General features: G+C 43.6%; 1 protein-coding gene across 4 annotated transcripts in view; it reads left to right on the forward strand.

The window, feature by feature from the left end:
* Nucleotides 1–15,604, forward strand: part of PLAG1 (PLAG1 zinc finger) — a 54,929-nt gene that overhangs the window by 34,217 nt on the left and 5,108 nt on the right. The window contains exons 1-3 of one of the 4 annotated variants that reach the window (XM_069957556.1): nt 6,047–6,115; nt 6,910–7,041; nt 13,582–13,939. In XM_069957556.1, the coding sequence (XP_069813657.1) occupies nt 13,698–13,939 (242 nt within the window). In that variant the 5' untranslated portion in view covers nt 6,047–6,115; nt 6,910–7,041; nt 13,582–13,697. Of the gene's footprint in view, nt 1–6,046; nt 6,116–6,909; nt 7,042–13,581; nt 13,940–15,604 lie in introns of those variants that run through there. The other 3 variants (XM_069957557.1, XM_069957555.1, XM_069957558.1) reach the window with 3 other exon arrangements.

A 15,604-nucleotide genomic window follows, 5' to 3' on the forward strand; every position in this document is an offset into this window, starting at 1 on the left:
AGTTTAAATCGGATTCAAGAATTCAAAGTCTTAAGGAAAAAGAATTCCGTATCAATAAGGGAATGCATGAAAATTCTAGGATTGATGATGTCATGCATCCAGTCGGTAGCCTAGAGTCAGGAAATCTTCAGAAGTTGATGCTCATGGAACAGGTCACTTCTGTCACTAGACAAGACTATAAAACTAACAATCCAAGTCAAGTTGTCAATAGCATGGTGGATTAACCCCAAGAATCTCTCTCGAGGAGTCAATTGGGTATTGGAACCAGCCCTACCGTTGACAACAGACACAAGCATGGAGGGTTGGGGTGCTCACATTCCAGGCAAGATGTGTCAAGGGACTTGGCCCCCAGAAACACGGGCAAGATCGTCCGACTTTCGGAAGCTCCGAGCAGTCTGGGAAGCCCTAAAAAGTATGAACAGCCACCTTCAGGCGCAACACATAAAAGTATTCTCAGACAATATTAATGTTGTAGCCCTGTTTAAAACATCAAGGGGGCACAAGACATCCTCACCTTCAGTCTTTAACCCACAAAATCATGAGTTGGGCAGAGAAGTCGGCCTTCTCCCTTACAACAGTACACTTAAAAGGAACGGAGAATCAAGTAGCAGATTACCTCAGTCTCGGGTGGATCCGAGGGAGTGGGAACTGAACCCAGAGGTTTTTCAACCGATCGTGAAAAGATTGGGAGTTCCAACAATAGACCTCTTTGCAAACTCAAAAAAACAAAAAAAGTTCCCAGATTCTACTCGCTGAATCCGAAGGAATATCCAGTAGCGGGAGACGCACTATCCCAGAGTTGGAAACAAGACCTGTGTTATGCATTCCCTCCATTCCCTCTGATTCCGGCAGTAATAAACAAGACCAGACCTTCTACTTCAGGGTCTCCTGCAATTCCCAGAGGTCCAGAAATTGAACTTGACCGCATAGATCCTGAAAGGGTAATCCTAAAGAAGCAGGGGTTCTCAGATGCAGTAATCTCGACTATACAAGAAGGAAGGAAGTCCTCAACAAATAGCTGTTACTTGAGAATTTGGAAGAAGTTCTGCTCATTGTCAGGTAACTGAACTCCTAATTTAGATTCCCCTGACATCCTGTTAATCCTTAGTTTTCTGCAGGATGGCCTGGACCTTGGTCTGAGCTGTAGTTCCATCAAGGTCCAGGTTTCAGCCTGATCTAGTTTCTTTCAGACATCTCTAATGGACTCGCCAGTAGTCAAAGATTCATCAGAGGTGTGAAAAGGATAAGACCAAGAGTAATGGCCCTATTCCACGGGCCGTGTAGAGGAGCAACGAGCGCTCTGTGCTCGTTTGCTCCTCGTTGCCCGCTCGCTGCCGCCGCTATTCAACGCGGCTGCAGTGAGTGCGGGGCTGCCCGGGTGATTGCTGATCGTCCGGGCAGCCCATAGGATACAGCAGCGTCTGCTGCCGCCGCTCCTATTCAACAGAGCGACGGCAGCAGATCGTTGCTGTATCAGTCGCTTGTTTTTCAACATGTTGAAAAACAAGCGACTGCAATGATCAGCCGACTTGAACGATGTCGGCTGATCGTTGCACTTTATTCCACAGGACGATTATCGTCCATAGCTGCCGATATCGGCCGAATACAGATGATCGTTCCGTGGAATAGGGCCTTTAGATCCCAGTATCCTCCTTGGGATCTTAATACAGTATTGTCAGGCTTAATGATAGATTCATTCTAACTTTTGTCTGCATCAGAAATCAAAGTATTAACTTGGAAAAAAGCTTTCCTGGTGGTCATTCGACCAGAGCTATTTCATCATCCTGGGCTGAAAGAGCTGACGCTTCTCCAGACAAAATGTACAGGGGGGCAACATGTCCTCAATCCATACGTTCGCCAAGCACTATCATCTGAATGTCCTAGCTGCCACAGACGGGTCCTTTGGAAGGAAAGTCTTGCAGGCAGAAGTCCCACCCTAACCTACTAATCTGCTATGTCTCCATTCTGGTGCTGCTGTGAGGGAGGATGCGGAGGAAAGCTCGAATTATGCTCACCGTTAATTCGGTTTCCGCAAATCCCTCATGGGCACCACCGTATATCCCTCCCTAATTATTTGGTGGCGGTTTATATATTCATCTCCTTGGTTATTTGGTAAAAACACTGAGGTGGTTGGGGAGGGGCTGCCTTTTAAACTCTCTCTGTTTCCTGTCCGTACAGCGATGGGAGGGGCACCCTCCATTCTGTTGCCACCATGAGGGATTTGGGGAAACCAAATTAACGGTGAGCATAATTCAAACTTTACAAAGACTCCCTAGGGTTGCATCTAATTTCTCCAGCCGTCAGTAGTCAAATGCTGATCAGTTCGGCCAACCTCCATTGAACAAGAGTGCGAATCCTTCTTTTTGGCGCTGTTCTTAAAAAAATTGGCGCGGTCCTTAAAGGGGTTTCCAGGATTTTTCAATAATATAGCCTTGCATTGACCTCTGTGGGTGTTGAATATTATGCATACATCTCTATTCTTTATTTAAAACGCTTATTGTGTTCTCAGGCTCAGTCACATGACCACTTAGTCTGTGTTTTCTTTACTTCCTGTGATGTCACATTCCCTTTCTGTTTCCTGTTCCTGCCAGTGAGGGAACAATGAGTCATCAGGTCGGTGGGGTTATGCATCCACATTTCTTTAGCCACACCCCTGTAGGATCTGAGCTCATTAGAAACTGCAGCAATAAGGGCAGCATGACATGGAGGAGAGCAGGAGCTGATAGCCATGTTGTGGGGGGCGGCACAGAGGTTAGCCATGTTGTGGGGGGCGGCACAGAGGTTAGCCATGTTGTGGGGGGCGGCACAGAGGTTAGCCGTGTTGGGGGGGGCACAGAGGTTAGCCATGTTGGGGGGGGGCACAGAGGATAGCCATGTTGTGGGGGGGCACAGAGGATAGCCATGTTGTGGAGGGGGCACAGAAGTTAGCCATGTTGTGGGGGGGCGGCACAGAGGTTAGCCATGTTGTGGGGGGGCACAGAGGTTAGCCATGTTGTGGGGGGCACAGAGGTTAGCCATGTTGTGGGGTAGCATAGAGGTTAGCCATGTTGTGGGGGTAGCATAGAGGTTAGACATGTTGTTGGGGGGCACAGAGGTTAGATATGTTGTTGGGAGGCACAGAGGTTAGCCATGTAGCTTTGTAGTGTTGGGGTCCTGGTATATCCTACGTTTCTCCTAAAGGTTTTTTATATACAATAGTTCCAAGGGACACTCAACATTTACGTTAGCCTTGGTCTCTGCCTAGCAGAGTTAATTCACCACAAGTACATCCCACAATATATCAAAATAGCTTTACCATCAAACAATTACACAACACAAAGCTAGATTCTTAAATATTAGCAATTTTTATTAACATGATTAAATAACCACATAAAAAAGTTTTGTGCAAAAAGGGATCCAGTAATTAAAGAAAACCAGGATTGTAGAAAGTCACATGATCATACCAACATGTATTATGTAAGCGTCCAAATCATTTATATATGGTCATGCAGTGTATCCACATGGCCTCCTAGATAACCTGCATCTGACTATACCCAAACAATGCGGTATCCAAAGAATTATAAAGCACGCTTACCCATCGTGGTATCAGTACTAAAATATCTTGTGGGCACCAAGACTTGGTGAAAATATGAAAATCTTATTTGTTTCATATCTGGGGAAAAAAGTAGGAGTCTCCAAATACTCTGTTGCCTGCTGGATCGAGAATGATGTCTGTGAAAATGTTCACATTCATAAAGTTTTAAAAACCCACTGTATTGGGGCAATTGTAGCCTCCTGGACTATTAAGTCAAGTACATGATCTGATCTGTAAAGTGGCAGTAGGGTCTTCTTTGTATACTTTTGCCAAGCATTGTTCCTTGTCTGGTGCTCAGTAGGAAGGTGCATGAAGCCCAAAATGTAGTTATTTGACGTGTGTGCTGATGGTGCTGTCAGGGAACATGATTGACGACTCAGTTTTTAGGAGTAAGGACTTATTCACACGTCCCGTAAACTACAGTTCTGTATTTCCGTATTCAAGTTAGTGCAAATTGATGTCTATTGAGCTATTCACATGATCAGCAGATTACCAGGATGCAAACCAATGCTAAAAAAAAAATAGGACAGATTTTTTTAATGATCCTCTCATAGAAATCAATGGGAGCCGCTATTTGTTACGGATTGTAGCCTGTTTGGCATCCATATTTCCTTAAAAAAAATACGGATGAGTTATAATTGACATGTTGGGGGGGGGGGGGGGGGGAAGGATTTACAGAAATTCGGATGTACCACCAATGCACCACAAATGCCCAATCCATAATCTTTTAGCAGATAGTGGGAAGAATCTACGGAAAATACTGAACGTGTGCATAAGGCTTTAGGGTATGGGCACACTAAGGAATTTGGGCAGACATGTCAAGAGGAGTCTGCATGGCGTAAAGGGGTATACCCATCCGGGACATGTATGCCATATCCACAGGATATGACATAAGTTTCCTTTAGATGTGGGTCCCACCTGACATGTCATTTCATGTGACATGTCAAAAGTTATTTTGGGTTGTACCACATTAGAAAAACTTAGCCTTTTTTCCCCAAAAAACTTTACCACACGTTCACAGGATGTGTGCTATTGTAGCTCCCTCCCATTCACCTTTTTATAGAGCTGAGCTGCAATGTCTCACACCCCTTCAAGTACATATCTAGTAGTTGAGCAAACTTTAAAGGGAACCTGTCACCCCCCGTACCGGGGTGACAGGCTCCCGACCCCCCGTTAGAGACCCCTATACTTACCTCATCCCGCCGGGTCCCGCTTCTGGATTCGGTCGGGTCCCGGAGATCTCAGCCACTGCAGCCCGGCGCGCGCGCTGACAGATGAGTTCAACGCTCATAGAGAATGACGGAGCGCTGGACTCTCCTGTCATTCTCTATGGGTGTTGGACTCATCTCTCAGCGCGCGCGCCGGGCTGCAGCGGCTGAGATCTCCGGGACCCGACCGAATCCAGAAGCGGGACCCGGCGGGATGAGGTAAGTATAGGGGTCTCTAACGGGGGGTCGGGAACCTGTCACCCCGGTACGGGGGGTGACAGGTTCCCTTTAAACACGCTCAGGTTCGCACATATCTAAGTGTGCACTATTTGATTAGCAGTGGCTGCTGAAGTTGGATGTAGCCCTTGGGAGTCCTGGAAAACATGGATACAGCCTAAGGGTGCCTTCAAACGTACCTTATCGCTGCGTTTTTAACACTATATTGATTTTTACATGATTTTCATGTGAAAATCAAAACGCGCATGTAAAAATCGCACCAAAAACGCAGCGATAAAATTGCAGCGTTAAAAACGCAGCGATACGGTATGTGTGAAGCTACTCTAAGTCTTAAATCAACTTTTAGGCTGGGTTCACACTACTGGATTAAAAACACAGAAAGGATCTGTTCACACAATGGTGAAATTGAGTGGATGGCCGCCATATAACAGTAAATAACTGCCATTATTTCAATATAACAGCCGTTGTTTTAAAATAACAGCAAATATTTGCCATTAAATGGCGGCCATCCACTCAATTTCAACATTGTGTGAACAGATCCTTTCTGTGTTTTCAATCCACTCCTGGTTTTGGTTGCAATATGAGGACCACAATACTGACTGAAATATACGTAGTGTGAACCCAGCCTCAATATGTACACTTTTAAACATTTTTTTTTTTCTGACTTTCCATTATACTATTTATATAACAAAAGGTGACACCAGTAGCCAATATGAGCTCAGTCTCTCTGTTCCTGTAGAATAACCTCTACACAGGTCATTGAGGTTACAGAGTATGCTTACATACACACCCTGGGGGAGGTTTATCAAGCATGGTGTAAAGTAGAACTGACTCAGCTGCCCCTAGCAACCAATCAGATTCCACCTTTCATTTTCCAAAGAGTCTAAGAAATGGAAGGTGGAATCTGATTTGTTGCTAGGGGCAACTGAGCCAGTTTCACTTTACACCATGTTTGATAAATCTACACCATGTTTGATAAATCTCCCCCCTGTACAAAGAGTAGGAGAGAGTTACCGTGTCTATATCCATGATAATCAGAAAATAGAAACCTACTAGAACATTTGTGCCATCTATGAGCATTACAAGTCACTTTGAGGTACCTTTAAAAAAACGTCTCTCCAGGACTGACAGCTGCTGCTGTTTTCCTCTGCTCTATACAATACTATGTAAAGCTAAAGAAATAACTTTGACTGGTGCACATGACTGGGATCGTGTCATGGGGAGGGTTCACAATGACTTCTAGTCATGCTTGCCCTCCTCCCACCAGTCCAGCTCAATTGACAGTCTTAATGCAGGACCTCTCCCTGTGGTAATACTGTTCATTTCACCAATCAGGTGCATTAGGCCTGTCAGGTTCTCTTTAGCCACTACTCAGCAATAGATCTAGCATTGCTTTCAATTGGATTTGAGGGCTAATCATGACAAAATTGTGGCCAACATAGGTGTTTATTAAAGATTAGAGAACATTAAGCACGCTTTGGTTCAGCATTTGATTACCGTTTACTGAAGAAGTTGAATACATCCTATGGCTATGTCTGCATCCATGTTTTACATGCAGACTTAGGGCTGCATCCAACTTTTTCAGCCACCAGTAATCAAATGCTGCACACTGTGGCTCGGACGAACACGAGTGTGCCTGAGGTTCGCTCATCTCTAGCGTTTATATTATTGGCTTAACCCGAATGGCTTTTTTTGATGGCTATTGTTTTGCAATTAGCTCTGTACCCCCCAAGACATGAAATAGCTTTTTTTTTAATGTGATTTTTTTTTTTTTTTAACCAAGGAGGAAGCTATGGTGGAAGATATCTGCTAACCATACACACAGAGCCCTCTGTAATCTTTTGTTGTAATAAATGTACCTTTTTAAAGTGCTCTCATTGTGCTTTACAGATCTAAGAAAATGGGAACTTCTAAAGTCTGGTCTCCTCCAAGAAGTGCTAGTGGGACAGGTTAAGACCAGAAACAAGCGAAAGTGAATCCAGGTGTGAAACCCTCGGAATCTATCCAAATACAAAACTTTAAGTATGACTTTTACTTTTCTTAATAGGATAGTATTTTATTACCATTAAGGATTTTGTTACCTTCTACCATAAGGGTAAAAATAATCTCCACTAAATGTTTATAATCTAATGACAAAATTAGCCAGTTTTTAAAAAGTTTAAAGGGGTACTCCGGCAGGGGGGGGCTTTTTTCCAATCTGGCCGGGGAGGAGGTGGCTGAGGGCAACGACGTCCACTTACCTCCCCGGTTCCAGTGATGGAGGCGGGAACCCACCTCCGTCACTGACTGGCTGAGCGGACCAGGAAGCGGCCGGGCAGCGGGGACCGGAGCGCCGCGATATGGGACCCGCCGCTGGAAACGGGGAGGTTCGTTGCCCTCAGCCACCTCTTCCACGGCCAGATTGGAACCCCCCCCCCCCAGAGTACCCCTTTAAGGGTGTGTGTGCGCACACATGCAGGTTTTCATCAGGCTTTAATATGCAGATTTCAAGGGCAGGTGTGGTTTACACTATTACCATTTCCATATGGAGATGCTTTATTTCAGTCACGTTTTCACTGTGATTCTTTCGCATGGCAACCAATCACAGCTCTGCTTTATTTTATGCTTTAAATTACTATGCTTAAATGAAAGATGAGCTGTGATTGGTTGTGAAAAAATCAGACCATTTTTTAAAAATCTGGGCGATTCTGCTGCGAGTATGAAAATGTCAGCCCCCTAAGTTTCCCCGCTCCCGGAGTTCCCATACAACCAATCAGTGAATGCAGCGGGACCGTGCACTGATTGGCTGTGCGGGACCTAGGGGAGATGGAAGCCTCATAAGAAGCCAGAGCGTGGACCAGGTAAAGTATGCTCTGGGTGGCAGCAGGATAAGGGGGCCAGCATTTACATACTCGCGGCAGAATGTAAATTCCGCTGTGAATATGAAATTCCATTCAAACTGACAGTAGCAGGAATCGCAGCAGATTTCGCTGCAGAACTCGTAGTGTGAAATTCGCGCAATTCGCTATGTGTGAAGCTGACGTTTGGTGGTAGAAATCAGTGGTAGTCAGAGCTTATGGACGTCCTCATATTCTGTTAAATTTTTCAATATATAAATATTCCAATCCCATAATAACAGTTTAGATCCCCCCCCCTTCTTTTCCCTATAATTAAAACAAAATATATATAATAAACATATTCGGTATCACCACATGCAGAATGACCCGAATTTTAAATTATCACATTCCTGATCTTGCATGGTACAAGCTGGAGTGTACAATTGATTTTTTTTTTCTGTTACATCCCAGAAAAAAAAAAATTATTTAAAAAAATCACATATATGCAGGTATTGAACTGAATAAAAACTACAAATAATATGCCGCTAAAAATTATCCCTCCACACAGTTATACAGACTGAAAAATAAAAAGGTTAGAATAGAGCAATTTAAAGCACATTTATTCATTTTAGGTTTTAATTTATTTTAAATAGTAAAATTATATACAAGCTTTTTTTCGATTTTGAACCATATTTTATAGAAAAATTAAGCAGTCATTACTACAAAGTACAAAAAATAAGACCTCATGTGAGTCTGTAGGTAAAAAAATTAAAGCAATATGGCCTTTAAAAGAAGATAAAAAAAAAAAAAAACATGCCAAAATACTGTTGAAGGGGTTCTCCGTTTAAAAGTTGTCCCCTATCCACAGGATAGGGGACAAGTAAAAGATCAAAGGGGTTCGTACTCCTTGGCCCCCGTACTACCCGGCGATCTCAAGATTGACCCCCAGCTCCTTTGTTTTGAATACAGCCATGGGTATTCATTCTCTATGGAGCCGCCAAAGAGAGCCAAGTACATCACTTGGCTCTTTCGGGCGGCTCCTAAGAGAATGAATAGAGACACAGGTCACGTGCTGACCCGCGCCTGTGTTCGAAACAAATGAGCTGGGGGGGCAATTTGGAGATCGCTGGGGGGCAGAGAGGTCGGACCACCCCCACAGTCTCCTTTGAAAAGGGATTGAAGAACCCCTTTAATAAATTAACTAGCCCTAGTACCAGCTACAGCAGTTTAAAAACAGAGCAACTAACCATATTCAGACCAAGTCTACAGAATTTACTTTTTATTAACAAGTTAGGACTAGAGATGAGCGAACCAGCCGGCATTGGCTGTATCCCAGTTTTCCAGGTGTTCCTTACGATGTATCCACCCGCTGCACGGAGGGAACAGACAGTGGGAGTCAGCCGCCGAGATTTCAGATTCATACGAACCAGAAATCCGGCTGGTTCGCTCATCTCTAGTTAGGACATGTGGACATCTAACTAATATTTTTTGTTTATATTCTGCAAAACCAGGCAAACCATTTGCCATTGTATACCACAGCATACCTGAATCAGATCTATTGATTTCAATAGACCTGGTAGTCTTTTATAGTGGCTTGTTCTGCCCATTTTTAAGCAGATTCTTTTTTTCTGCATGATTCAAAAAGTTGGATACTCTTAAGGCTCTATTATACAGAGCAATAATCTGCAGAATCGGGCCAATTTGGCAGATTATTGCTTTGTGTAATAAATACAGTGATCAGCCAAAGAGCTGATCATCGGTTGATTGTTGACTTTTAAACATATTTAAAAATTATCAGCCACCAGCCGCACATCACTATGTGTAATACCGATGCGTGACTGATGGCTGAGGAATGTGTAAATAAAATAATAGTTGTATACTTACCTATCCACTCTCCCGAGTGTCCTTCTAGCTTGTCACCATAGCTGCCGCTGGCATGCCTGAAGCTGTCTTTGCAGCAACAGGCCACTCAGCCAATTACTGGCCGTGGCGCTGTCCTACCTTGGCCAGTGATTGGCTGAGTGGCCTGTAACTTCAGAGATGGCTTTAGACACGCCTGTGGTGGCTGCGGTGAGTGGGGAAAAGCTTTAAAGACACAGGGGAGCATGGAGAGTTAAGTAAACTTTATTATTTTACACTTTCAAAGCAAGAGCTGCACAGACATTGCTAACAATGTCCGTGCAGCCCTTGTGTCATGATCATTGAGCCATGTAATAGGCCTATTAGCCTATCTAGCAGATCGGTGCTCCCTTACATTTATTATTGGACCCTTAGAAATGCAGCAAACATAGTAACTAGAGATGAGCGAACCTCGAGCATGCTCGAGTCCATCCGAACCTGATTGTTCGGCATTTGATTAGCGGTGGCTGCTGAAGTTGGATAAAGCTCTAAGGTTGTCTGGAAAACATGGATACAGCCAATGACTATATCCATGTTTTCTACATAGCCTTAGAGCCCTATTACACGGGACGATTATCGTGCGAAAAATCGTTAAATCGTTCGAATTTAAACGATAATCGTTCTGTGTAATTGCAGGCAACGATCAAAAAATCTTCATATGTCGTTGATCGTTTATTTAGATCTGAACCTAAAATTATCATTAATCGTTCGCTGTAATTCCACGTTCGTTCGCTCAATTTCCCTATTTTTTTCACTAATCGTTCAGTGTAATTTCACATTGTTCATTGTTTTTCTGGGATCAAAAGGAATAAACGATCATAGTAACGATCGCAATAACGATCATAGTAACGATCGTAACTAACGGTTATCGTTCTGTCTAATATGGTGAACAGTTTCAGGTTAACGATAAACAATCTAGTGTGCAATCTTTTATCGTTAGTCGTTAACCTTTAAAAATCGCTCAGTGTAATAGGACCCTTAGGGCTTTATCCAACTTCAGCAGCCCCTGCTAGTCAAATGCCGAACGATCGGGTTCGGATGGACTCAAGCATGCTCAAGGTTCGCTCATCTCTAATAGTAACTATTAAGACTGCATTTGGTAGCATATTCAGAAAAACCGTAGCTACTTCCAAAAACAACACCAAAGTTTTCTTGGAAGAAAGCAGCTTTTTTTTTTTTTTTTTTTTTTTTTTTTTAATTCCAATCATGGATAACCTATTTAACTTAAAATGGTCCAGGGTAGGTACAATGGGGTTTATGTTGGTTTACTATGTGAACATTTTTATCACAAAATATGTGTTGGAATAGATGTGATCATGTCCTAATAGACTATGGGCCCTATTACACGTCATATCGTCATATCCTTCGATTTCAATCGTCATATACTTCGATTTGTTTAGTGTATATGCAGCCAACGATTAAAAAATTGTGTGGCGTTGATAGCATCTTTTAAAGGAGAAGTCTGTCGGGACAACAAAACTTCCCTTTGGGAAGGGAGTGGGGAAAATACACAAAAGAAATGATATTCACCGCTCCCCTTGCCCACGCTGCATCATGTCCCACTCCAGGGGCACCCACCGACACTCTTCAGCTCTCCCATGTCATTAACCGGTTAATGGATGCCCCGCTCGGCTGGTCAGTTGTGACATTATCAGAACTCGGGGAGGGGGATTAGCGAACAATCAACCCCTTAACAACACGGGGCGTACATGTATGCCCTGGTGTCGTTAAGGTTGGTCAGAGGGGGGCTGCACGGCGACCCCGCTCTGGACCGCCACAATCCCGGGTGCTATCTGCAGCCCGGGACCACGGCAACTAGCGGGCATGGTCCGATCGCCGTGCCTGCTAATTAACCTTTTAAATGCAGCTGTCAAAGTTGACAGCTCCATTTAAAAGTCTTCTTTTCCCGGTGGTCTAGTGGGGGGGTTGGCACCTCACACTGCCCCATAGACCAAAGGATAAATGCACTATAAGCATGGTAATAGAGCAATTTTAAAGAACATTTATTTATTAATAAGACATAAAATAAAAGTTACACAAGTTACATATCGTTGTAATCGTACTAACTTGAGGAACATGTATAGCAAGTCAGTTTTACCCTAGGGTGAATGGCGTAAACACAAAACCTCCCCAAATAAAAATGTTTTAATTTTTTTTTTCAATTTCACCTCACTTTTTTTCCCCTGGTTTCAGCATACTTTATGCAAAAATTAAGCCTGTCATTGCAAAATACAATTAGTGGAGCAAAAAAAAAAGGGCTCATGTGGGTCTCCAAGTTAAAAACTGTAAGCGCCATGGCCTTTTAAGCACAAGGAGGAAAAAACGAAAACGCAAAAATGGAAATTGGCTCTGTCCTTAAGGGATTAACAATGATTTTATGGTCACCTCAAAAGATGCGATCAACAACATACGAATGAATTTGCGTTAGTCTTTGATCATTGTCTATATACACGAAAAGATTATCGCTTAAATTTGAGCGATATATTGATTTAAATTCGAACAATATATTCATTTGCATGATAGTCTTTCTGTGTAATAAGGCCCTTAGAGTCCATCTGCTGCTGAAAGACTAGCAGAAAAGAACTTTACTTATTCTAGCGACCAGCGGGGGTCTAAACAACCAAACCCGAGGGATCAAAACTTTTCACATTTCAGTTGCTGTGTAAAGCATCCATTTAAAGGGGATCTGTGAAACTCTTTACACTGTTATATAGCTGTTAGGTCAAGAAGACACATGGGCTGAGATTTATCAAAGGGTGAAAAATATAGACTGGTGTAAACTGCCCACAGCAACCAATCACAGCTCAGCTTTTATTTTACCAAAGATGAAAGCTGAGCTGTGATTGGTAGCGGTGGACAGTTTACACCAGTGTATATTTTTGCACCCTTTGATAAATCTCACCCATGGTACCTTTCACAATGCCTCCATAGCTTAGTACATTGCTTTTATTATTCTGTGCAAAGCGTCAGAGGCTTTTCTAAGCCCTTAAACTGATGTAACCTGGAATGCCTCCTCGCTCCTCCTCCCATTCTGATCCTGGCTTGCTTGATTGACAGCTAGAAGCTCATCCCTAAGCAGGGTCTGAGATGAGAGGTAAGTAAGGAGGCTTTAGGGCTTAAAGTACTTCAGGAGCTTTGGAACCCCTCTGGTACTTTGCACCAGGGAATAAAAACATTTTTTTTTTATGTTATGGAAGCACAGATGGATGGATAAATGAAAGGTAACATGTGTCTCCTTGACACAATAGCTATCTAATAGTGCCTGCAGTTTGGGACCTGAATTGCAGCTGACAGATTCACTGTAAGGGTTCACACTAGGGAATCCGGGCGGATGACCCGCTGCTGGCTGGCCCGCCCTGCACATCTCCACCCGTGCCATAGACTCTTATGCACAGGGGATTACGTTGTCTGCCCGAAGAATTAACTGGTTTATTCTTTAGGCGGACAACGTAATCTGCCTGTGCATAGAATAGAGTCTATGGCACGGGCGGAGATGTGAGTGGCTGGTCATTCCCCCCCCGGATTCCGTAGTTTGAACATACCCTAAGGGTATGTTCATGCTGAGAAAAACAGGCGGAATTATGCAGTGGAGGCGCAGAAAGTTTCCCATTAACACACTGAGGCAGGCAGGATTCTGCAGTGGGGGCTACGCCGTAGAGTTCCGCCAGAGTTTCCGCCTGTTTTAGTGTGAACGTACCCTAAGAACCTTTAAATACAAATATTCTGCTTTGTGTTTGTGCATTATTTTTTATTTATTTTTTGGTTAATGCTTAGTGGCATTGTTTTATTTAATTTAGATTGCAGCTCCATTATATCATAGTTATTTTATATCATTTTTTTTTTCCAGTCCCCTTTTGTTTTTTTTTCGACCACATGGAACTTGCGAAGCCACCAAAAACGCTGTCACTTAGTGGAGTTGGGCAGTTGCCAGTTGTCCAACAAGAAGGCCTGGTTTAGGCTGCGATGGCCACTGTCATTCCCGGTGATTTGTCAGAAGTAAGAGATACCCAGAAAGTCCCTTCAGGGAAGCGTAAACGTGGTGAAACAAAACCAAGAAAAAACTTCCCTTGCCAACTGTGTGACAAGGCATTTAACAGTGTTGAAAAATTAAAAGTCCATTCATACACTCACACAGGAGAGAGGCCCTACAAGTGCACGCAACAAGACTGCACCAAGGCCTTTGTTTCTAAATACAAATTATTAAGGTATACATTCTTATTTATCTTTCTGCTTACATAAAACAAAAATCTGAATTAGAATTAAGTGCTTCCTGCATCCCTAAATCCCTAGTTCACATTTGGGTGCTGTATTTTGTTCATGTACTAGAACCGGGGTGCCAAACTCAAATACAAAGTGGGCCAAAATTTAAAAAGTGGACAAATTTGCGGGCCAACCTAGATAATTATTGAAGTGCGAATGCAGCAGTCCTGGCACTGTCAGTGGTGTGCGTCTCCCAGCACTGTGCACTATGATAAATTGCTATGATATGATTAAACTTCATTCCATGTAGTAGCCAACCCAACCAAAATTGCCCCACATATTAGCCAGCCCTCCCAATAGTGCCCAAATAGTAGCGAGCCCCCCAAGTGTCCCATATAGTAGCCAGCCCTCCGCAGTAGTCTCTTATATAGTAGCCAGTCCTCCCCAATAGTCTCTTATATAGTGGCCAGCCCTCCCCAATAGTCTTATATAGTAGCCAGTCCTCCCCAGTAGTCTCATACAGTAGCCAGCCCTCCCCAGTAGTCTCATATAGTAGCCAGCCCTCCCCAGTAGTCTCATATAGTAGCCAGCCTTCCCCAGTAGTCTCATATAGTAGCCAGCCCTCCCCAGTAGTCTCATATAGTAGCCAGCCCTCCCCAGTAGTCTCATATAGTAGCCAGCCTTCCCCAGTAGTCTCATATAGTAGCCAGCCCTCCCCAATAGTCTCTAATATAGTAGCCAGCCCTTCCCCATAGTTTCTAATATAGTAGCCAGTCCTCCCCAATAGTCTCTTATATAGTAGCTAGCCCTCCCCAATAGTCTCATACAGTAGCCAGCCCTCCCCCATAGTCTTATATAGTAGCCAGCCCTCCCCAATAGTCTTATATAGTAGCCAGACCTTCCCCATAGTCTCTAATATAGTAGCCAGACTCTTCAAAATGGTGCGGCACTCAATGATAAGTGATTGCTGGGTGCCAGCCGTTACACCCTGACCCACGGGTGTATTTAAGTATAAAACAAAATATAACTGCAGCACTCCAGTCTTGTGATAAACAAAAGGTGAAGATTTATTCCATAAAGAAAAAAACTTGGAACAGCAGTAGCTTTTGCTACTGCTGTTCCAAGTTTTTTTCTTTATGGAATAAATCTTCACCGTTTGTTTATCACAAGACTGGAGTGCTGCAGTTATATTTTGTTTTAATATAGTAGCCAACCATCCCCAGTAGTCTCATATAGTAGCCAGCTAGAGATGAGCGAACCGGGTTCGAGTCGATCCGAACCCGAACGTTCGGTATTTGATTAGCTGGGGCTGCTGAACTTGGATAAAGCTCTAAGGTTGTCTGGAAAACATGGATACAGCCAATGACTATATCCATGATTTCCACATAGCCTTGGGGCTTTATCCAACTTTAGCAGCCACCGCTAATCAAATGCCGAAAGTTCAGGTTCGGATGGACTCGAGCATGCTCGAGGTTCGCTCATCTCTATAGCCAGCCCTCCCCAAGTCTTTTATAGTAGCCAGCCCTCCCCCATAGTCTCATATATAGTAGCCAGCCCTCCCCATAGTCTCATATAGTAGCCAGCCCTCCCCATAGTCTTATATAGTAGCCAGCCCTCCCCATAGTCTCATTTAGTAGCCAGCCCTCCCCAATAGTCTTATACAGTAGCCA

Source organism: Dendropsophus ebraccatus, chromosome 2 (assembly GCF_027789765.1).
Source record: "Dendropsophus ebraccatus isolate aDenEbr1 chromosome 2, aDenEbr1.pat, whole genome shotgun sequence".
Classification (NCBI taxonomy): domain Eukaryota; kingdom Metazoa; phylum Chordata; class Amphibia; order Anura; family Hylidae; genus Dendropsophus; species Dendropsophus ebraccatus.